At 41.0% G+C, this 24,975-nt stretch overlaps 1 protein-coding gene across 1 annotated transcript in view; it reads left to right on the top strand.

Annotated features, from left to right (window-relative positions):
• Acvr1c (activin A receptor type 1C) overlaps nt 1-24,975 on the top strand; it is a 77,960-nt gene that overhangs the window by 48,072 nt on the left and 4,913 nt on the right. The window contains exons 3-7 of the mRNA XM_032903321.1: nt 10,556-10,795; nt 17,429-17,659; nt 20,422-20,589; nt 21,896-22,052; nt 23,713-23,837. Of these exons, the coding sequence (XP_032759212.1) occupies nt 10,556-10,795; nt 17,429-17,659; nt 20,422-20,589; nt 21,896-22,052; nt 23,713-23,837 (921 nt within the window). The remainder of the gene's footprint in view (nt 1-10,555; nt 10,796-17,428; nt 17,660-20,421; nt 20,590-21,895; nt 22,053-23,712; nt 23,838-24,975) is intronic.

Genomic DNA, 24,975 nt, shown 5'->3' with positions numbered 1-24,975 from the left:
TACAGAGTGAAAAACCATAAAATAGCAATCTAGTAGATGTCAACAGTAACAGAAGAAAACATTAATAAAAATATACAACAATTGAAATTAAAAAACTGAAGAAATAGGCTTAACCACTGAAAAGATAGACATCTAAGATTTGGGCCAAACGAAATTTGCTTTCTGTGTACTGTGCAGACAATAAATGATGGAAAAGGTGAAGAGAGGTGATAAAGTGACAAAAATACAAGTATGGAAACAGTTAGCATGAGGTAGGACTTATGTCATGGTACAAAAGAACAGAGAGAAAACCAAACCATACCAAACCAAACGAAACCAAACCACACCAAGCCAAACCAAACCTCCTTGGGAAAAATAGCTGTCGACATGGCTCATAGATTAAAACTGATGAAGGACATGAGCCCATAAATCTCAGAAAAAAAAGTATCACCAGGACAAGTGAGAAGAGAGCCCGGACATATCGTATAACTGTTGGATACCAACACAAAGGGAAAGCCTCCAATTTGTCAGAGGAAGAGAAGTTAACCAAACTCAGAAGAGACATAGTGAAGATTCACGTTGTCCTCTCAACAGTGAGGAACAAAGTGGTAAACTTGTTTATAGAAACATTAAAGTTATTCTCATAGAAAAGATATAACATATATATTACACAAAGGGGATGCTTTACTTCTGCTAAGTAAATTATCAAATTGAGTAGACAGAATAAATGTTAATGCAGAAGAGATGCTGGAGTTTAAAAATGGTCTGGTCAACCCTGTAGCTCTGTGAGCTTGCTATTCACACACACACACACACACACACACACACACACACACAAAGAAAAAAAAATCAAATTGTGCACAATTGAGACTATAATCTCTCTTTCTTGTATATGTAAGTGCATTACCACGCATAAGGATATATACGACATGTCTACAATCTCAGAGGGAAATTTTAACTAATAAACCACAATATAATCAATAGATTACTATTACTTTACTTAATAATTAATTAATATTAATTAATAACCCTGGCAACAGGCAGATAATTGTCTATAAAATTACAGGTTACCAGTGAGCATAACCCTGTGGCATGAAAGAATTTGAGTCAGTGATTTAAAAACACTCCTTTAGAGAAAGTATCAGTGCCTGAAAGGATACACCAGAAAACCGTGCCAAGCTTCCAAGACAGGTGGTTCTGACTTAGACCCTTCAAAGCACAGACAGGGGAAATAAACCATAACTCATTTTATGCTTGTTTCAAGAGTCTACTCTGGAAGGTGATAGTATTGGGATGCAGGGCCTATGAGGAAGTAATCGGGCCAGGAGGGTGGCGTCTTCAGGAGTGGGATCAATGTTTTATAAAGGTAGATTTACCTTGGCTTAAGGTAGCTCCTTTGGAACACATGAAACATTGGAAAACAGATGAAGGCGCCCACACGAGCCAGGACACAAGTTTCAGCAAACACAAAATCTGATGGCAACCTGACTTTGGATTTCCTGGCCTCCAGAACTAGCTATGAGACATAATCTATTCTGTTTATAAGCCATGCATAATTCCCAAAATCAACAGGTTAGTATAATATACTTCTTACTTTAGTATTGAATTGTTCATGTTAGTACAATTTTATATATCTTACTTTTCCCCTTAATATCTGTTCAAATCTTTTCTTATGTGAACAAACATACTTTCTTTTGTAGCTAGCCTGCATTTCTGTTTCTAACAGAGATGGTTTTTTTTGGTGACTCTCAGTAATGATCTTGAGAACACTTAGAGAAATAGTTATGCTATCAAGGAATATCAAAAGCACTGTACGATTCATGAAAATTCATGTAGCACAAAGTGAGGATGCTTGGGCTACAGGATCAGTAATTTATAGGGTTAATTGTGAGAGGAATTGCTATTTGGTGCATGCTCACACTAATTACAGCTCTTCATATGGAAATAGACTATTCACCAACAACCTTCAAGCTACACAATCTTTGTTTCTATTCTGCTACCAAAATACAGCGCAGGATAAGGGCAATGGAACTGCAATGTCTCAGTTTTCCCTTCTACATTACAACATACTACTTTAAAACCACTACCTCACTTTTCGCCAATTTAAATAGTCGTTTTAAATTTAAAAACTAGCTACAACATTAAAAGGTGTGTACTTTGCTAACTTTGACCGGTGCTATTCCTGTTCTGTTCTTAATTGTGTAAAAAAAAAAAAAAAAGATACGTTTATTTATTATATTAGTTGTGTGAGGTGTATGACACCCACTCATAGGGGACATATCTAAATGAGACTCTCAGTGAAATGAAAGCTTTCATCTGAAGACAGAGAAACTGCCCGGAGGATCAAGGTTATTAAATATCGATAATTTGAAAATATACTATGATTTGTGAGAAAATGAAGACGTCACTAGAAAATGTATTACATCCGTCATTGTCTTTTGAGTTTGGCTTTCTGTTTGGGACACAAATCCATTGCTATAATCAGAATGAGGTAATATGTGCATGAAAAAAAAAGGCTCCTGGCCCCTCGTGGGATTGCTCCTCCCTCTCAGGAGCAAATCCCTTCACAGCTTTTCTGAAGGGCGCGGTGCACACCTGACAGCTGTGCCAGACAGGATTCCCCCACCTCACCCCAGAAAGTGAAAGGTGCTATATTCTAATTTCTTTCTAAGTTCAATTAACTCTTAACATTCCAAGAAATCAAACTTGTGTTTTGAAAATTGAACGGAAGAGACATTTCTAGCTTCCAGAAACAAGCACGGTGATTTAAATGAGGAACGCTTCTCCATAGGGATGCCAATGGGAGATTGAACATAAAATTTATAACCAATTTTAAACTGAGTATTCTATACTGCGCGAGGCTCTGTGCATGTAAATACCTTTACGCCTCACTATAATCTGTTTTGGTGACTACGGTGGGACCTTGAACGAGGTCAAAATGTGTTTATTAATCTTTTTCAAATGGGCAAGCTGCCTTGTGGAATACATTAGAGCTTATGCCAGGGAAGGCACTAGGACAAAGACATCGCTTTTCCTTTGTCATCGGTTTGTGAACATTTTCCAGAGCAAGGCTGTCTGCTGTGAGCTAGGGGGACTTTTATTGTCCTAACAGAAAGGACTCTTTCTGCTGGAAGATAGGTTAGACTACATTTTGAATAACTGGCATCTAATGTCCTCATAAACACACACCGCTGACATATGTCTTGATTGTAGAAACAAAAGACTACTTTGCTGCCCTGAAATAAAGGAAAAGGAATTGTGAAAACTTTATGTTTTTAACGATCAAAAGTTTTTGTATATTTCTGTGCGTGCTTGTATGATTGTATATCATATGTAAGTGGGTACCCATCAAGATCAGAAGATCAAGATCACTGAATGCCCTGGATCTGGAGTCTTAGGTGTTGGGAGCTCTGACCACTCCCCATCACGAATGCTGGCTCTCTGGAATAGCAAGAAACACTTTCAAACTTTGAGCATTTCTTTCTCCGTCTTCCAACAGTCTATGAATCTTCCCTCTCCTTGCGTGAAGGTTTTATTTATTTATTTTTTTTAAATGCTCTTAGGTCAATTATTATTATTGTTAGGGTATCGAATCTCGGCCCGTGCCCGGACAGAACACACCCAGCCACCATGGTTCCACATGGAGAGCTTTAATCAGAAAAGACAAGAGCAGAAAGGCCACTGGACATGGGCAGGAGAAGGGGGGATTTGGGAGGAGGAAAGAGCAGTGAAGAACAAAGAGTAAGAAGTAAGAGAGGGCAAGCAGCCCCTTGTATAGTGTCAGGCACAGCTGGCTGTTGCCAGGCAACTGTGGGGCGGAGCATACCTGGCTGTTCCCAGGTAGCTGTGGGAGTGGAGCTTAGACAGAATACCAACAATTATATTCTTCAGCTCAGTGTTCTTACTTCCTTAAAACATAAAGCACTGGTGAAAAGTTTGCAGCCTTTTGGTTTTCTGTACACACTCTTTCCCAAACCAGAAGCACTGCGTAAAGCTGGCCAGGAAATATTTTTATGTGTGATGCCCCCTGCCTACCAAAAAAAAAAAAAAAAAAAAAAAAAAATCACGGTATTTGGCCAGATGATAATAGCATATATAAAAAGACCTTTTCTAGATAGAGCACCAGAGCAATGAAACTGTTTAAAGAGCTCACGGTTTCAGTTCAAAGGTAGCGATACTTAGGCTTGTCCCTGCAGAGGCTTAGTAGACTTGTGGTTCAGTACGTGACGTGCCTGTTGATCACAGTGTGTTGAAAACACGACTAGCAGTGCCTTAATAAGGGAAAGAATTTGCTGCTGTGCAAGGTGAAACATTACGGAGAAATCTGGCCAAATGAATGAGTCTGGCTTATTCCTCCTGAATCTTCTCATGGTCACTGTTGGGAAGAAGTAGTGGACTGACACAAGCAGGAGGTAGAGAGTGGGGAGGTGGGTATCTCTCTGCAGCCAAGAGTACATGATCCCTGCGAGGTCGGGCAGAAGTCTACTATTGTGATTAGTCCTCTCGCTCCTTGACATGACATTCCAGCCCGAATGCAACTGCGTATAACTGCATATAATGAAAGGAGCCCTTAATAAAGGGTGATTAACCTGGGTCTCTTTAGGGGTATTTTGGACCCTTTTAGTTTCCTGTAACCACTTGTTACCATAATGTTGGGCAAGGAAGCGCACACCTTGAGTTTTGTAGAAAGCACTGTAGGATGCCCTCTGGTGTACGCTTGTTGGTTTGCCTGAACTACCTTTCAGATAGCCATTTAGCTAGTGCATAGCTCTTTAATCTATGTAGTCTCCCGGCATTTCTCTATATTGCCTTATTGAATATCTTCATTTTAGTCATGCTAATACCAACAATTGGAATAGCAATGTGCAATTTTTGAAATACTTGATCAGACGCTTTTAACCATAACTCAACCATAATTCTACATAGTTCTAACCAATATCTTATAGCAACTCACCAACCAACCTCAATACTTACCAAGGAAATGTAAAATCGGTAAGCTGGGGCCATATAGATCTAATGGACACCAATAACTTTTGTCCCTTTGACAAAAGATACGAGGTTAGCACAGGGGTTGAGAAAACATGAGAATCGCATCCATGTTGTCCCCTCTATTTTTTTGCAACTTGTGGAGTTTGCTTCCCAAAGCAAGAAATGGGAAGTGGTGGGAGGGAGCCGAAGTGAGCAACCGTCCAGGGATAGGGTGACGATCTGGGATCTGAGCTCTGTCTGCTACAGGTCCTGGTGACTTTCACCACCAGCTCAACTAGGCATTGAGGGAAAGTACAAATTCACAAGTTAAAGCTCCCCCTTCCTCCCTCCCTCCTCCCTCCTCCTCCCCTCCCTCCCTCCCTCCCTCCCTCCCTTTCTTTCCCCCCTGCCTCCCTTCTTTCCTTTTTCCTTCTTCACTACCTCTCTTCCTCCCTTCCTCTCTTTTTGCCTTTCCGTTTTTCCCTTTTCTGTACCTTGTTCATCCATCTAGCCCTTCATATCTGTGAGTTCTGCGTCCTCAGATTCAGTCAGCTGCACACGCCGACAGTATTTAGGGGGGAAACACATCTCTACAGACTCTTTCTTTAATATTATTCTTTACACAGTGTGACCATGACATAGCATTTACATTGTATTAGTTTTTAGAAGTAATCTAGAGACAAGCTGAAGCGCGTGGAGGAGTGGTGTGTGGGTTATGTAAAAGTCCTATTCCATTTTATATAAGGGACTTGAGTGTGAATTTTAAATTACTCCCCATAAATACCCCAGGAGACTTGTATTTGTTTTCCCAGTTCCACAGAGGATTTCAGAGACCTGGAGAGGTGCTTGTGAGCTGGCTTTTCACACACCTGGCCTAGCACTTTTGCATTTCCATTCTCTTTCCGTTGACTGGCTTAGGAAGGAAGTACTTTGACTTAGTGATGCAGTGTTCCCCAGAGTCACTTGTGGGCTGTCACTTGTGGCCTCAGGCTCAGTGCACCCCCACAGGTACCAAAGAATCATGTTCACTAGCAATTGTCAAATAATAAGTTCTCCTGTGAACTCATTATTCTTCCAAAAGTCGTATTTGTGTCAAAGCTGTCTTCTCCCGTTGTCTTCTCTCCCAACTCATTGGCTGTAGGTATACTCTTTTTTTCTCTTTCCAATTAGGATTACAGGGAACACTTAGTTTAAGGCAAGGTTTTACAAACGTTTACTTTTAGAATTGCTCAGCGTTTAATGAGTTCTTTCTGGTTGGTGTTGCTAGCCTGTTTCTAGCTGAGTAATCTTTTCTTTTCTGTTTTTTTTTTTTTGTCCCCTACTAACTCGTATCAGTAGATCTGTTCACAGAGGGAGAAACAGCCATCTACGGTAAACATCTCCGAGAGCAGTTGCTGGCGCCATGGCAGGTGACTCCGGTTTCACGTTTGCTGACCTTTTGTCTCTATTAGTTGCCATAGTGATGAGCCGAGCTCTGCTTAACAGAGCTTTACCAAAATGGAGCCGATCAATAGCTTTTAAAGGCTGATGTTTATGTTGGTGGCTCCTAATAGGAGATATCAAAATTAAATGTAGCTATATGAATGCCTCTGATGACAGAGCCGAAGGTAAACAATGTGGTCACGTGGAGACGGGTATTTAAAAAAAAAACAAAACCTTAATTCAGAAAATGAATGCACTCAGTGGCTTCTGCAAACACCTACGATCCTCCGTGAGGATACAGAAAAATAGAATGATCATTGTAGAATAGGCGGTTATGTTCTTTTACAATAGCAAGCTTCAAGAGTCACAAGGACTCGGTTAAGGATCTCTGAAGCCTAGTTGTCAGAGAACACTTTTTAGCACCCTTTGAAGAATACTCCAGGCCAAGCTCTCTCCATTTCCCTGCACAGCAGCCTAATGATCCCGGAGGAGTCCTGAGAGACACAGACATGGGGTGGGCAGTTCACATGTTCTGTGGAAGCACAAGAGTCTGGCCTGAGCCTCAGAGCCCTTTATCCATTGACAGCTCTCAGCAGCTTGCTGGGACTGTGGCAAAACACCTAGGAGCCCACCAGGGAGGAGGTTGATATCTTGCCTTTCAAACCTAATTGTTTGTAAAGGTTTCACATATAGTTTTGCCATAGCCTGAACAAAATGCAAGTGTCATTAATGCACTCATTTGTCTAGTTTTGACAGCACAAGGGTAGCATGATTCAGGAAGCTGGTTGTCAGTCACTTATTTGAACTCTATAGTACAGGGAGGAGCTGTGCCCTCAGTGGCTGTTACTGAGCCTTTCTTAGCCAGTCTAGAGTGAGCCTTGTATGTGGACGGTGTGGTTATCCTAAGGTTCAGGATAAAAAGGAGGTAACCCACAACAGAGCAGGACTTTCCTTTCTCCAGGAAGTTTGGGATGTTTGAGAACTCAAATCGCGTAAACTCTGTTGTAACAATTTGACAAACACATCTCAAAGCATTTTTAAAACAAAATCATGGGGCGGAGAGATGGCTCCCTCAGGGGTTAAGAGTGGATAATGGTTTTGCAAAGGACCTGCATTCAGTTCATGACTGTCTCTACCTCCAGTTCCAGGAGTTCCTACATCCTTTTCTGGCCTCTGTAAGCGCCTGCTTGCATATGGTACAAGTACAGACAAACAGGGACAAACACATACCTATAAATAGACAAAAATAAAAGTTTAAAACAGAAACAAAACAGCAGAAATCAGAACTCCTGGAGATAAGACATGACTAGAGAATTAAATTGGTGCACTGGCAGCCTTCAGGGAGTCAAAAGGAGGCAAGCAACACACCAACTTGAAGGGAAAAATTAACTTAAATTCAGAAAGTGTCTGTCATCATGAACTTTTCATGTATCACTGCGTTTGTAAGTTTAGAAGAAAAAATCTCAAGCTTAATGTTCCATTAAAAGGATGGCTCTATCTATACATGGACTGACCCTGGACTTGACCTCATAGGTAGCAATGAATATCCTAGTAAGAGCACCAGTGGAAGGGGAAGCCCTTCCTGTAAGTTTAGACTGTGGGGGGAGAAAAAACCCATCTCAAACCGAAAGGGAATAACACTTAAATGTTCCATTAAAAAAAAAAAAAAAAGGATGGCTAGGAACATAATTATATCTTTTTCTCGGTGTGTGTGTGTGTGTGTGTGTGTGTGTGTGTGTGTTCATGAAGCCAGAGGTTGGTATCATGTGTCTTCTCTGATGGATCCCCACTTTATACATTGAGGCAGCATGTCTTGCTGAACTCAGACCTTGGTTATTTGGCTAGTCTAGTTAGGCAGCCTGCTCAGAGGATCCCGCCTAAGTCTCTCGATGCTGGGATTACACAGGCCTCCATGCACTCTTGGCTTCCACATGGGTTCTGGAGATCAGAACTCTGGTCTTTACACTTGTGAGGTGAGTGAGTGCTTGGCCCACTAAGCCAGTGGTTCTCAATATTCCCAATGCTGGGACCCTTTAACACAGTTGTGCCCAACCCCAACCATAAAATTATTTTGTTGCTACTCCATAACTGTAATTTTGCCATGGCCATGAATTGTAATGTAAATATCTGTGCTTTCAGATGGGCTTAGGTGACCCCTTCGAAAAGGTCATTTGACCCTCAAAGGGGTTGTGACCCACAGGAGGAGAACCATTGCATTAGGCCCTCTTCCCCTCTTCTTCTTCTTGTTTGGTTTCAGTCATCACATTGACATTTCTAAAGGAGAGACCGCATACTTATCAGGAATAAAACTAGTCAAGTCTTCAGTGATCCAACAGTTAAGAACTCTTTACTGGTGGCCTGCAGGGAGCCCGGCACTGTTGCAAACACTGGGGATTCAGTTAGGAACACCACAGGCAGTTTCCACCTGTCACAAAGCTCATGGTCCTCAGAGAAAGTTAGATAATACAAGAACGAGCCAACGACTACCATGTGGTTATCTTAGCCAGGGATTGAAGCACAGTGTGTTTCCAGGAAGCAAGTTGAGACTGGGAAGAAGTTCTTTAAAACTCTCCACAAGTTTTATTTATTTATTTATTTTAAATTTGAGAGGATTGAATCATGTGGTCATGGCTGGCCTCGAGTTTTCAATCACACTGTCTCTGGGATTGTAGGTGTGCTGCTCTGTTCCCAGCTTCCTGAGAGTACTTTTAGGTAGGGTTGTGTGCTGAGACCATCGCTTTCTACCAGGTTTATTGACCTGGGATTCTGGCTGTTCTCCAGTGTCATTCTTCCTGCTCCAGTGTCTGTTGACACAGTGGCCACTCAAATAAAACTTCAAACATATCTCAAAACCTCACATCCGCTTCCGTGTGAAATGAAACTCCTACTTCTTCTCTTAGCCTGTAACACACTACACAAAGTTTCCCTTTAATTCCCTGATCCCATCCTCCCCTTGTCCTTCCCATCCTGCCCCATTTCCTGCCCTCTATGACATGTTTCCAAATAGTCCCTTATGTGTATAATACCCCTTGGGGGGGGTCAAATGACCCTTTCACAGGGCCTGCCTAAGACCATCAGAAAGCACAGATATTTAAATTATGATTCACAATGTAGCAAAATTGTAGTTATGAAGTAGCAATGAAAATAAATGAGTCCCTTGCACTGGCTCCCCCCTTCCCATGCTGGCACCAAGCTTCTCTGCCTGCCATTCTTTCTTTCTTTGTGTCGTTGTCTCTGGGACACTTCTCCTCAGGGCCTTTTTAGGTCCACTCAATCCAAAGTGACATTTTGCTCTCATGATGATCTTCCTGCTGATTCACCCTCAGAACACTCATCCCATCTTCTGTTCTGCTCCATAGCCCTCGTGGTCTGTATTGATGAGAGTGCGCATGCGCGGAACGTCAGGACCGGCCTCGTCACTCCTGGATTTCCGGCACCCAGACTAATAGCGTCATATTCCAAGAGCCCATGGTTTATTTGTGAAATGAATGAATGGATAGATGGGTTTGCTGTAAGGACAGAACTGTTGAGTAACAACGAGAAAGAGAGAAAAATAAAACTATCAAGTATTTTTGGGCTATGTCTCACATTTTCCCAGCTGTTGCTTCCATAATTTTACCTCTGCCTTCCACAGCCATTGTCATAGCAGCAGCCAGCTCACACTTTGGTCTTATTGTGGCTTGCATTGCGGTCTCTGCCAATGAATTTAAATCCACACGTTTGTGGCTACGCATTCTACTGTAGTCACCAATATCATATTGGTGACAGTACCTAGACTCCCAAACATGTTTTAATGTTAGTACTTTTAAACCATTTTATTCAACTTTCACATAAAGTAATAAATGGATTTTATTACAAAATATTCATATGCATATGTCATTATCATATATCATTATGCTTTGTGGCACATGCCTATAATCCCAGTACTGGTGAATTGGAAGCAGGAAGTTCAAGGCCATCTTTGTTTGCATAGTTTTGGGTTAACCTGGTCTCCATGAGACCCTGTCTTTAGAATAAAATAAAATAATCTGTGGTTTAGAATTACTATGAAACTCTCCAAGAATCACCGTAAACAAATTCTAACAATATATAGACGGGAAAAATATTTTTTTTAAAAAAGAAAATGTCAAAAACATTTTTCATGGGTCGATTTATGGTTTCCTTCATCTTTCTTTTTAAACGGCAGCATCTCCAGATGCCCCTAGACTTGGCCCCACAGAGCTGACGGTTGTTATCACTGTACCTGTTTGCCTCCTGTCCATCGCAGCCATGCTAATGATATGGGCCTGCCAGGACCGCCAGTGCACATACAGGAAGACCAAGAGACATAATGTGGAGGAACCATTGGCAGAGTACAGCCTTGTCAATGCTGGAAAAACCCTCAAAGATCTGATTTATGATGCCACTGCCTCGGGCTCAGGATCTGGTACGTGTATGTTTTCTGTAAGCAAACTCTCGTTTAAAACTAAACGAACAATGGTTTTGATAAAAGTTTCCAACGTGAACTCATCAACTTAAGTGCTCAATGAGGGGACAGAGTAAATGAAGCCATGAATAGAAATTGCTTGAAGCATGACATGGGGATAGTCTACAGTAGTAGGCTTCTGTATAGTTTTTCAAAAGGCCTTTAGGTTAGTTGTCCCTCCATGAAATCCCCCGTCATCTTGCTTTTTCCCAAATTTAATTTTATTTTAGTTTCTTTTTTAGTCTGTTTACTACATTACACCTTGCCTTACTCTTTTGGGGGTTGGGAGGAGAGAGAGAGAGGGAGGGAGAGAGAGAGAGAGGCATACACACACCATACATGCACACACATCACAGGCATAGAAAGATAGAGATGTGGGGGAGTGGAGGGGAAGGACATAGAGTTGAGTGGGGAGGAGGTGGTGGAGGGGAAACATGGTCAAAATATACTACATAAAAAAATTAAAATCCCATTTTAAAAAGAAGGGGGGGGGAGAGAGATGTTGGGTAAGGAAAACTGTCCTGATGTCTTCTTAGATGTCCACTGCAGCTTCCTTGGGTCTAGTTTTTTTTTTTAAGTAATTGGAATATTTATTTTTTAATGCAGATTTCACATGGCCTTTTCTACATATATTTGAACTCAGAGTTAAAAAAGTGAATATCCAATTTTTACAAAAATGAATATACACATCATCATGAAAGTCATTGACATATCATTGTATTGTATCTTTGCTTTAATTTATAACATATTTTTATCTCATTAATATCCTGCTGTAGAATTCTCAGTTGATTCCTGCTGTTGTCTCAAAACTCTTGGGACATGTTAATTTTTTTTTACATGGTGGGATTTGGTTCCTTGTTTATTTGTTATGGCTTTCCTTTTGTCCCCCACCTCTTCCCTCTATTGCCAGAGCCATCACGGCCACACTCTTGACTGTCTAATGGAAACAGGGCAGTTAGGAGTGTTGGGTTTAAGTCCATGAAGTCTGGGGAAATTAGTTAACAAAGCAGTTTTCCTCTAGACATTTGTTCGTGACCCCAGGAGCCCTTCTGGATCAGTAAGTGTCCCATGGGGATGCACGTTCGGAAGCTAACAGGAGCTGCCCTGGAATTAAATCAATATTATGTTTTGGAAGCCCAGAAATGGGAGCTTCAAGGAAGCTCAAGGTACCCCTGGCTGGCTCCACCACTCAAGGTTATTCCTTCACCTTTATGTTTTCTTCTTTAATGGATTAAAAGAGCCTTTTTTTTTTTTCAGAGCTGGGGACCGAACCCAGGGCCTTGCGCTTGCTAGGCAAGCGCTCTACCACTGAGCTAAATCCCCAACCCAAAAGAGCCTTTTTTTTAATAGGACAAAAACATCAGGGAGTATAAGAACAGAGTAGGATTTATCTGAAGTAATAGGGGTTCCTCTCTTCCCATTTGAATTTCTAGAAATTCTTAGCCCTTGGTTTTGTAGAAATATGACCAGAATACACCCAGCCTAGCTACTCCATACAACTCTCCTTGCTGTAGAACAATCATTAGTGTCTTTATCCCAGCCACGGATAGTGGTACCTGTCTATAATGTAGGTGCTAGGGAGACTACAGCAAAAGCCCCCTGAGTTAGAGACCAACCTGGGCTACGCAGCAAATCCTTGCCTTGAAAAAAAGTGAAAGGAAACCAAACCAAACCAAACCAACCAAACCAAATCAAACCAAACCCATAGTGTAGAGGACCTCTCTTAACTGGTGGGTGTAAGCAGCAGCCAGGCAGACACTCTTATAGCTGCAGGAAGGAAACCACATCACATCCATACAGGCACCCATATTCACCAGGAAGCACTCGGGATGTGTCTGAAAGGAACAACATTTTGCTGACCCAAGGACTCTAATGGTCTAGGCCATCATTATAACTTCAAGTGAGATATTTTAAAGAGAAAACCAAGAGAGAAAGTCCTGCAATTACAAAGCATATAAAGTTGGAATCCAAATTATATCATCATATAGCAGGCTTACCTTTTTATCTTAAAAGCAGTATTCCTCAATAATTAAGCTCTGCTTCTTTAGACATTATATGGTGAGACCTACTCTACCCCCATTTTTTTTGAGTATTGGCAACATCCAGGCACAAAGAAGTCTGATTTATTCTTAATTTCTAGAAGAATATTTCTTCTTTTCTTTTTCTCTTTGTTTTTTGAGACTCAGTTTCTCTGTGTAGCCCTGGCTTTCCAGGAACTAATTCAGTGACTAAGGGTGGTCTTGAACTCAAGAGATCCACCTACTTCTGCCTCCTGAGTGCTGGGAATAAAGGAGTGTGCCACCACCACCTGACAGACACATTTCTTTATGACGTTCAAAGGACTGAACAATGTTCTACTTAACTCCCACAAAATCTTCTTCCGTCACTTGGTGATGTTAGGTCGTGTCCTGGTTAGTTTTTATTATCAACTTGACACAACTAAGGGCTAAAAGGAAAAGCCTCAGTTGAAAAGTTGCCTGGGTCAGGTTAGCCTGTGGCTCTTTCTATGTGGATATTGTTTGTCTTGATTGCTAATTGATGTAGGAGGGCACAGCCCACTACAGATAGTATCATCCCTGGGCAGATGTTATTGGATCATATAAGGAAGCTAGATTCGAAATGGCTGGGGGTGGCTGGGCTGGAAAGAAGGCTCAGAGGATAAGAGCACTGAAAGCTCTTCTAGAAGTCCCGAGTTCAATTCCCAGCAACCACATGGTGGCTCAGAACCATCTGTAATGGGATCTGATGGCCTCTTCGGTTGTGTCTGAAGACAGTTACAGTGTACTCATATACATAAAATAAATATTCAAAAAAAGAGAAGAGACCAGGGAGTCATCCAGCAAGCAATATTTCTCCACAGTTCCTGCCTCCAGGTTCCTACCCTGACTTCCTTCAAGACAGACTGTAATCTGGAAGTATAAGCCAAATAAATTTACTCTTTCTACCTGCAAGCTGCTTTCAGTCATGGTGTTTGTTTATTTTTCTACTCTTTATTGAATCTGACAAAAGATTTCTTCTCCAAGTAAGATGACACAAATTAAAAAAGCAGACAACTAGGTGTGTCATTTAAGAAAGGAGTAAAGAGCTAGCAAGATGGCTCACTGACTAAAGGTGTTTTCCACCAAGCCTGAAGACTTGAGTTTGTTTCCAGGGGGTCACATGGTAGAAGGAGAGAGCTACTCCTCATTGGTTGTTCTTTGAATATACATTTATATTGTCCTCATGCATATAAATAATACAAATAAATACATGCAATTAATATTATTTTTTTAATTGGAAAGAGTCATGAATTGAACACAAAATACAAAATTTCAACAAGTGTCCCCGACCCAGATTAGTGTAGATTACTGTAGGAAGGTGATTTTTTCTTCAGCCTATGGAGACCATTACAGAGAACCATAACTGTTCAAATTTCATAGAACAACTGATCAGGGGGTACCTGGTCCCAGAGCATATGCTTACATCATAACTTCTATACCTGAGGCTCAGGGAGCATCATAGAAGATGGAGTGGAAAGATTGTGAGAGTCAGAGAAGCAGGAAGTCTTCTGTGAGATTGGGCTCCTGGAATTGGAGGAGAATTTCACCTGTGAGATCTTAACTACTTGGCTGCCCAAACAAGGCCAGAACATGGACAACACCAATAAACATGTTAATATGTGTGTGTGGGGAATCTTATGATTTCCAAATCACATGGGGACCGCAAGTTCAGACACACCAAGTGCAGTCATCAGGTCATGTTTATATATTTGTGTGCATTATATATTTAACAATAAAAATAAAAAAAACATGTTAAGTTTTTGAATGTTTTTTAAAAGTGTATTTCAGGCATGGATATGAATTTGTTGGCTTCTGAACTGTTCCCTTTGAGATTGTTCTCAGACATTTTATGAAAGGAAGGAGAAAGCATGACCAAGCCCAGATCATTTCTTTTTTTGTTTGTTTGTTTTTGTTTTTGTTTTTGCATCGAAGATTGAACCCAGCACTGCACATATCACATGCTGGGCAAGTGTTCTTTTTCTGAGCTGTGTCCCCAGCATCCCCAGGCTCACTATGTCTGTCTGTCTATCTGTCTATCTATCTATCTATCTATCGTATGTGTGTGGCACAGGGTAGTGACAAGATGTCCCTAACTTCAATCAGTAGATTGGCATCACCAGGCTCTGCTCATGGATACATTTCCTTAACGACAAATTAGAACAAGCTGTAGGCATATCGTACAGTCACATTTGTTTGGCTGTGACCCTAGCTAAAAGCACACGCCTTTGACGTTTACCTTCAGCAACGCTTCTGCCACAATAGCTTGCCTGTGGGGAGGAGACTGGACCAACCTTCTCCTTCTCTGCCTTTCTCAATTGGTTGGCGACCTTGGATTGGAGGCAGCTTTGTCAGATATTGAAAAACCCTGATTACGAAGCTTATCCATGACCAGGTCAGGGACACATTTCAAAGAGACGGAGTGAGAATAAACGACGTTTTATTGGACTCTGCTTGAGAGTGAGCTTTGTCTCAGGCGGCTTTTAAGGAAGTGGGGAGCCTGCTTCTTTGTTTTACTGTATAGCATTCTGACAGACAGTGACACGAGCCAGACATCAGCTTTCTATAATCCCCTGTGAAAAGATTAAAATGAACTCATAGCAAGAGACAAAGTTTCTGTTCAAATGCAGCCTGGAGGTGTATAGCACAAAGCCAACAGAGATTCATTTTGTTATTAGCCTTGGATGTTGGTGAGGCAGCTCTCTCTCTCCTGTCTCACCCTGCTCACCCCACTGACCCCCTCACACATTCTTCTTTGTCCACCAATTGGGTGCTGCCTCAGCTTCAGCGTGTGCAAACTTCACTGGGTCCTCTGTCAGTGACGATTCGGAAAGGGAGGACTCTGAGATTTGGCTTAATTGTTAGTATCACGTTGTGCCAAACACATTGAGTGAAGTCTACAAAGATAACCTTGGCTCTTTATCATCGGATGTCTCCCTTCCCACAGAGAGGAGCACAGGTCTGTTTTCTCTGGGGGACAAAGCATTCTGGGCCAGCCTCCTGCAGCAGCAGACTCTCTTTATGTCTGACTACTGTCAGGGTCCAATTTTCTCATCGATAGATGATGAGGCTGAACCAGATGGTCCCCAAAGAACTTTTGGACTGTGGGGCTTGGTGACTAATTGTTGAGGCTCATACCAGTGAATTTATAGTCTGTGCCTATCGTGGGTGGTTCTACTGGAGAGGAGAACATCTGTGTAAACACTGGCTCATTCTTGGAGCAGGGGACAATGCCCGGAGGAGCCACATGGGCATTGCTTTCTCCAGCCACCTGAGGACAATGACAATTACCAAACTGATTCTCTAGCATACACTTACGCTGTGGTCTCTTTAACTATTTGCGATACAACTATAGGAGTGACAAAACCTTCTCATGGACTTTATATTGAAAATACAGCAAAGAAGGAGAGGGAATATTATAACTCACTCTGACTTCATCACGTGCTCCAGTTTCTTTTCTATCTGTAGTTTAAAGAGCTACAAACTCACAGAGATACAATTTACTACTGTTTTCAATTAACAGTAGCAAAGGAGCTGCGGGTGTCCTCGGAATAGCTTTACTCACAGCACTATCAGTGTTAATCTTGTGTGATCCATTCTGAAGGTGCTGGAATACTAAGAGGGTAGCCATTATTGATCGTGTATCGTGCCAGATACAGTGCTAGCTGCTAAACTTCCCTCTTAACTCTTACGTTGTCTCATTTCCCAGAGAACAGTGCTAAAGCTCACAGAAGTCACAGGAATGACTAGACACTTGCACATTTACACTGTTTCACATTTCAAAGGCTTTCTTTTCCTTTAGTATAAATAACAATGGATTCTATAATTTTTGCACAGATTTTCTACATTGTTTGTTAATTCCAAGAAATAGAATTTTAGAAGTAGAGTTATTGTTTTAAAAAATACAACCAGTCACCAGTCTGGACATGGTATAATATACCGTTATTTCTAGCATTTGAGAGGCAGAGGCAAGCCGGTCTCTGGGAGTTTGAAGCCAGTTTGCCCTGCATTGTGACTTCCAGGTCAGCCAGGGATACACAGTAAGACCCTGTCTCCTCTCAAAACAACCACAACAAAAAAACAAAGAGCATGTTTCTTCTGTATTTATTTGTCAGAAACATATTCTTAGTGTAGCATTCTTATCTTACTCTGTCATTGAATTTGATTTCCTACATGCATATTTTAATTTGCTTTTGGGAAAAAAATCGCCAAGAATGGTTTTCCCTTTGCAGTAGTCCCAGGAGCCATGCAATTCAAGTATTAGCTACCCATGGTTTCCCTTGAGTCAGTCTGGCTCTGTGAGAAGTTTAGCAGGATTTGCCACAATTCTTAGAAATCAGCAGCAGCAGACCATGTTTTAAAAGTTTTGTTTGAGACTAAGAGAAGAGAAATTAATAATTTAGGACATTTTATAGATCGTGCCTTGGCCTTCCATTTTGTTGTAATGATGCTTATTACTTCAAATTTAATAGACTTGTTTAAGTGTTTGCTTATCCCGTAACAGCAACCGGCATTGTGACTTTTATTTGAATAATCAGTCTGCCTTTCCTTTGACTAGGCCTGCCTCTTTTGGTTCAAAGAACCATCGCAAGGACAATTGTACTTCAAGAAATCGTAGGGAAAGGTCGGTTTGGGGAAGTGTGGCACGGAAGATGGTGTGGAGAAGATGTGGCTGTGAAAATATTCTCCTCCAGAGATGAGAGATCTTGGTTCCGTGAGGCTGAAATTTATCAGACGGTAATGCTGAGACATGAGAATATTCTCGGTTTCATCGCGGCCGACAACAAAGGTAAGGTCCCATTCGCCAGGGCGGGCAAGCAACGATGTTGAGCCATCATCGCCAGTGTCTCAGGAAAACACATACAATGCTACCTTCTTTATTAAGAAAAACCCTCTTTTCTTTCCCATATGCAAATGTACATAACCAAACAGTAAAGTGCGGCAGCCTATGATTGGTGTAAAGTCACGATGACGTAGCCCGGCTGATTTTTTTTTTTTTTTTTTTTGGTTCTTTTTTTTCGGAGCTGGGAACCGAACCCAGGGCCTTGCGCTTCCTAGGCAAGGCCCGGCTGATTTTTAAAATATTAGATAACTCGTATTGGGCAGGAACCAGCCTTCCGCCACTGGAACAGATCCTAGGAAAATGTACTAGTCTAGTTTGTCCTGTCTTTAGTCACCCCTGGTCATGGAAGGTTCGAGAGCATTTTGGAACGTGGTGGAGCATTTGGATACGCTGGCCAGTGGGATGTTATTGGAGTTTAAATGGCTGATTTGTCAGCTGGGTTTATCCGCTGTGTCACAGGCTTTCACTGCGGGTGTCCAGATCTCAGCACGTGTCCCCTAGACTGTGTGAGAATGAGTTAAGAGGTTGTTAGTGGGGTTTGCTATTATTGTTGGTTTGACCGTACCTCAGAACTTGAAGTTTAACACTGACAGATAGCAATTGTTAGCTGTTTTAGCGTCCTGGAGCAAAACAGATCATCACCTATCTGGTATTTGAAGCCAGTACTCTCAAAATATTGTACATGTGCTGGGGTAGAGAGGGAGGGATATAATTGGTGGATCTCCTCTGTTGCTTTTCACTTCTTACAAAGCTTTGCCTCACTTTACTGTACATAAAAGGGAAATGCAGACAGAAGTGAGGAAACTCAACCTGGTCAGGTTTCAAACTGAAACTTTAATACAGTGAAGAACTTTGATGCAGCCACAGTTACATTCTCATCAAAAAGCAAAATTTATGTTTAAATTATATGTGAATTTTGCACATTTACTATTTTCCTGGAAAGTTAAAAAAAACCTCCACTTTTGTCTAATAGAAACATGGTATTTTATATTCATTATTAATAGTAATAGTAATAATATCAATAATGTAGTAAAAGTATATTATATGGTATGTTATATTATAAAGTATATTATATAGTATGTTACATATTATATAATATATGATTTTATATGTAAATATAATACATTAAAATATTATCGCTAATTTAAGAATGGAAATATTAATAATTTTAATATTTATTATTAATTAGAAAAAGAGATCTTTATCAGTTTTGCACATTTTGATCACAATTATGTTTCCTAGTTGGGATTTGTTAGAAGAATGAAGGAGAACTAAGCTGAGACAGAAAACTCTTCATGATTTCTTTTAATAGAATTAATATTAATAATATTAATAATAAACTATTTCATGTATTTGGGTAGTTTGTCTACATGCATGTCTGCAGAGGAAGACACTGGATCCCCTGGAACTTCAGTCACAATTTACTGTGAGCCACCATGTGGATGCTGGGAACTGAACCTGGGTTCTCTGAAGAGCAGCTCGTGGTCTTAACTGCTGAGCTCCCTCTGGGCCCTCATTCCAACTTCTTAAGGACGTGTACTTTAACACTGCATCCCAGCGTTTTGAAAAGCAGACATTTTGTTGCACCACTGAAGACTCAGTTTCCCAAATCCTGCTGATGTGGAGTTGAGTTATTTCCTGGTCAGGTTCCCCTCAGCGTTTATCAGTGCAGCCGTAACCGTTCCTCAGCTCATCTTGATAAACTAGTTTAATGCTAAAGAGGCCCCATTTTTGTCTCCTTCCATGGAACTGGATTCTGTTGGGCACATCCTCACTTGTCAGCCACTCTGTACGGATTCCAAATGATCTCTGATATCACTTTCACCTTTACAAATTATTTACTTCATGTAATAGTCAGTTTTAAGTTATAGTACAGTGTAGGACAAAACCCTTGTTGTGTTGTGTGTGTGAGAGAGAGAATGCCTAGGAATGGGTGTCAGTAGGAAGTCTGAGGGTGGGTTTCATGTGTGGGAGGTTGTTAGTGAGTTTTAGAGTACACTGGCTTCTGAAAGTCTTGGAGATTTCTCACTGCCTAGTTGTGGAAATGAGATCTTTGGATAACTTCCAGCTCCTGAGCGTGTAGCACCTGGCAGGACAGCATCTAAGCAAAATGTTCACCGTAGAGTCCATCTGAGCCTCAGGACTGGTCAGGGTTGCCCATACCATCACAGACACCGTTTAGAAAGCTACATCGAACTGTTGGAACCCTAAACTAACTTCTAGTCTGCGAAACAGCCTGTTTTAAAAATGGCGGGTTAGTTTTTGTCCAAATGGGTGTGTTAGCTTTCTAGCAATATCTTGGCTCTCTATAAAACTGTTTGGAGTACACAACTTCCTATTTTTAGAGGCAATTTTCATCAGCCTTGTTAGAATGTCAGCACTCTTACGGTAGTAATTGTGGCGTAAATTTGTTGGATTTTAGTGCTTTAATCTTTCTTAAAAGCTTAATAGCAATGGGCAAGGCCATCCTGAGGCCAAAGGTGCCTCTTAGAAGTTTCTCCCACGATGCCTCTCTCAGAAGGTTGCCATGCACAGCAGTAATTGTCACCAGCCACTACTGATGAAAGCAAACAGGGGAAGGGTCACTCACTTGTTGGAACTACCTCTCACAACTTCCTGTTTCCATGGAAGCTCCCACATCTATAATAGTTATAAGCACTCCTTTCCTTCCTCCACATTTACAACAACAAACGATGTTCTCTCCATAGATAATGGAACTTGGACTCAGCTTTGGCTTGTGTCAGAGTATCACGAGCAGGGCTCCTTATATGACTATTTGAATAGAAACATAGTGACCGTGGCTGGAATGGTCAAGTTGGCGCTTTCAATAGCGAGTGGTCTGGCTCACCTACACATGGAGATCGTGGGCACTCAAGGTACGTATCGCCTTTCAGAAGGCCGGTCTTTGTGTTGACCTTGTTTTAGTTCGTTACTCTCACCAGGTACAGAGGAACAATGGAAGTCCTTCATAAAAGCGAGGTTCTTGTCATGATGCGAACAACTCTGTCGTAGTCTCGGCACCGCACATGATATTCCTGATGTGTTTTCATCCTCAGTGGCTCCATTCTGACCCTTAGACTGCACACCCGGAGGTCTTGTTTTGGTGGCCAAGGCCATAATGTAGTCATATATCGCAGGCGATGTAAATGCTTGCTTTTGATGATGAAATTGCAACTGGTAAAGGTAATGTAAGCAGGAGTGGAAGCTGAGGGTGGGAAGATGGGGCAGGAAGATGGCCCGTGACTTTGAGGTCATCCAGGGCTACATGGTGAGTTCCATACTAGGCTGGAACTGTATGAAAAAGATAAAAAGTATGAATATCATACGTAGAGGCCTAATGATGTCCCCTGCTTTGTCATTCTCTGAGTCTTCAGGGAATTGACTCTCAAGTCATTAGTTTAAACAGGCCCCTAGGTTCATGACCTCTTTGTACTCTTAAAGATTATTGAAATCCTCAAAGTTTTAAGGTAAATGAAGGTTATATTTATTAATAACTTCCATATCGAAAACTTCTCATTGAGAAATTAAAAAATTGTTTACTTCAAGGCACTGTAATTAACCAATTAAATATTAACACGAGTAGCAGCTTCCGAATGTTTTATAACAGTTTTTTAATGCAGTGTAATAAAAATAGTTTTGTTTTACATATTTAAAAATACTTTAAATATCTAGCTTATTGTCTGAAATTTCACACATTCTCTTTATCCTATTTGTCTTTTGTCTCCATATATGGTTTTGGTTGAAGTAAGTGAAGAAATGGTGGCGTGACCCTGAGAGGCAGATGTACAGTGGTTTTAAGGACCCCCATGGGCCTTCTGTTCTCATTTGGGAATTGCTATTCCAGTGCAGTGAAAGTTTGAATAAATGTTTTGTTAGCAAACATTTGCCCTATTGTAATCACACAAAGTAACTGTAAGTCATTCATTGAATGATCTGGTTATTAATGTTCACAACCCAACTATCACCTTGCGCTTCTCACGTCGGAACTACTTGAGTATGAAGCAAGAGTCTGCCCTCACTTAGCTTGGAGTTTGAAGAGGAGACTGCTGTCTCTTCGGAGATCTGCTGGACTTGGGTGTACAGTCAGAGATGACGTGTCTGAAGAGGTGACATTCGAGCTAAGTCTTCTGAATAATTTTCTCCAGTGGGAAAAAATTAATACACTTTTCTTATGCCTTATAGGTAAGCCTGCTATTGCTCACCGAGATATAAAGTCAAAGAATATCTTAGTCAAAAAGTGTGACACTTGTGCCATAGCTGACTTAGGGCTGGCTGTGAAACATGATTCTATCATGAACACTATAGATATACCCCAGAATCCTAAAGTGGGAACCAAGAGGTAAGAGGACTTTTGTTGGTGGCCTACTAAAGCTTAAATGGTTGGTCAAGCACCTTGAGTGCTTTCGATGTGCATCCAAATATGAAAAATGTTAGGCCAAAAAATGTAAGAAGTCTTTCTGGAGATATGGAGACACCAGTGGCTACAAGGCAGGATGACAAAGACAGAGGGTTGACTTTTTGCCCCGGTGAAGTAGCCATTTTGCCACAGAGTCTAGGTCAGGGCAGTGGCAAAGAGACAATTGGCTGTAATGTGACACATTTTATGATGTCTTTCCTGGAAAGAGAGAGAGAGAGAGAGAGAGAGAGAGAGAGAGAGAGAGAGAGAGAGAGACCACCTCAGAACTCTAGCACCCTTCCATATCATCAGTGAACTGAAATTCAGGGCTTGCTGTACAGGCTCGAGTTTTAAAGAACACATACAAAACCAGTGCGTTGGATAGATGGACTAGGGGTGATTAATAATAAAGCCATTTGTGTGACCGTCTATGCTCTTAACACCCAAAGATATTGTATATCAATTTGTATCTTACTGATAGCTGGACTTGCCCTTAGTCGCACAGAATAATGTATTTTGCCGTAATATGCATTTGAATACAATTTCCACTTTCAAGGAACAGAATATGATAGCACTAGGGGGAAGCACGAAGTAAAAGGAAGACACACAGCTGTGGCTGTGACAGGCTCATCTGTCACAGCATGTCTGGCGTGTTTCTTTGTTTGACCAGCAGGTGGCTCCTCAGCTAGTCTACTTCTGTGTCCTTTACTTGGGTTCCAGGCCTCACGGTACTTTTTTCATGATTCCAGGGCTCTTGGCCTTGAAATCACAGCAATCAAATTATTTTCCTGGGCATACTAAAGTGCCCAAGAACAGAGAATTTCTAAGGAGGTGGAGCTGGCGATTAAACCAATTGAGATTTCAGGGCAGTGAGTGCAAGGCTGTAGGCTTATCAAGTAGGCAGAGTCACTCCAGGAAAGCAAGTTCAGAATAAGCAACCCTAACGGACATATCGTCTTTTCTTAATATGGTCCTTTATCTCACTATTCCTGCATCAGGGACACCCAGGCAAGGCTTGGGTGTTGCTTTCCTTTGGAGGAACCTAATCCTTTGGAAAGAACCCAAATTGTGTAGAGTCTGGAAAAAAATGCTCAACTCTATATGGGTCAGTCAGGTCCTGGGAGTCTAAGACTTCTTCCATTAAACTTTGTTCGAGCAAGGATATACTATGCTTGGCCATAGTATGTAATAAGATTCTTCATTTTGATAAGATATCGGTGGAATACCGCAAAGCCTTGTATTGGCAATCCAAGGCCTCTGTGGTGAGGGTACACCCCTGCTTGTCAGAAGAGAACTTTCCATGATGATAAATTCCATTTCTGTTGTTGGGTGCTTTGCTCATTGACCTTCCCAATTTATTCCTTCCAAGGACTAGGCTGCTCTTGATCCTGTCATAATGCGGAATTATATAACTGTTAGCTTTATTTAAAATGTTTTAAAAATGATGGTTGTGTCAATAACTGTGTTTTTCTTTAATTTCACCCTATTATGGAATCTGAGCTGTTTCTTTGATATTGATGCGCTACCTTGATTTATGTTTTGTATCAAAATGTATTAAAATTGTGATTCACTGGACCGAAGCTCAATGTGCACATTTTTGAAGGTATATGGCTCCCGAAATGCTTGATGATACAATGAACGTCAACATCTTTGAGTCCTTCAAGCGAGCTGACATCTATTCGGTGGGGCTGGTTTACTGGGAAATAGCTCGAAGGTGTTCAGTTGGAGGTAAGCTTTTGGGACTCCCCTTTGTTCTCCTTCCCTTGTACCCCTGGGTACAAGATGTGATTTTCTTTATTTTCTCCTCAATAGACTGAATTGTTTCTGAATGGTTAGGAGAATTCCATTCAGTGACTTCTTTACAGAGGCAAAAGAGGAACCTCCTGGGGAGAGTGTGTGGAGGTTATCTTTTGAATTCTGCTTAGATGAGGGTGACAGTTCTGATCATTCTGATGCCCATATGATTATTCTGAGTCACTTGAAAACTATCTGATTGGAGCCTGGAGGCAGCTGGTATCCTTACTCTTATCCCAGAGAAGCTAAATGTCTTGCCAAGGCAGCAGGTCTGTGAGCCTTCTGTTCCCCAGGCTTTCTGTCTTCTCTCTCCTGTGATATAAACAGCAAAGCCAGATTGAAGAGAGCAGGGGAGTGAGTGGTAGCTACAACTTGCCCTCTACTACTCCACAGAGCTTAGACATTGGTAAGGGGACACCTGTTAATGCAGCCTAATGAAATTGCGGCCATCAGTGGAGAAAAGGTATTTCCTCATAAGCGAGACACTCGTAGGATGGAGCTTGGTTTAGAACTACTTATGTGCATGTGTGTGTCTTATGTGTATGTGCGTGTGTCTATCTCTTTGTGTGTGTGTGTGTGTGTGTGTGTGTGTGTGTTGTGTCATTTTGACAGGTTTGGCAGTAGTAACTTACCCGATGAACCAAATACCTGGACATTCCAAACCGAAAGAGCTGTTTTGTTAGGTAGATACAGAACACTGATGTTATGCCATAGAAATTGCAATTAGGGAAATTAGAAGTACTTTTTTTTTTACTGTATAATGACAATTTATGCAATTAAAAAGTCACAATGCTTCTATTGGGGACAATATTTGTTTTATTTTAAATTTTATTTATTATAAATATTTATTATTATTAAATACATAAATATTATTTATTTATTTATTATAAATTATAAATTTTATTTATTATAAAATTGTGTACATTATTTATGCAGTTTTATTGTCACACATGATACCTTTATTAATTTTATATCTTATAAAATGTACTTTATATTGTAAATGTCATAACTCTGTATAAGTACTTAACCCAGTGATGTGAAGTGAATTCTGTTTTATAGAGATACATTATTA

The sequence above is a fragment of the Rattus rattus genome, chromosome 5 (assembly GCF_011064425.1).
Source record: "Rattus rattus isolate New Zealand chromosome 5, Rrattus_CSIRO_v1, whole genome shotgun sequence".
NCBI lineage: Eukaryota > Metazoa > Chordata > Mammalia > Rodentia > Muridae > Rattus > Rattus rattus.
Note: the sequence above shows the minus strand (reverse complement) of the source record. Positions and strands in the feature narration are given on the sequence as shown.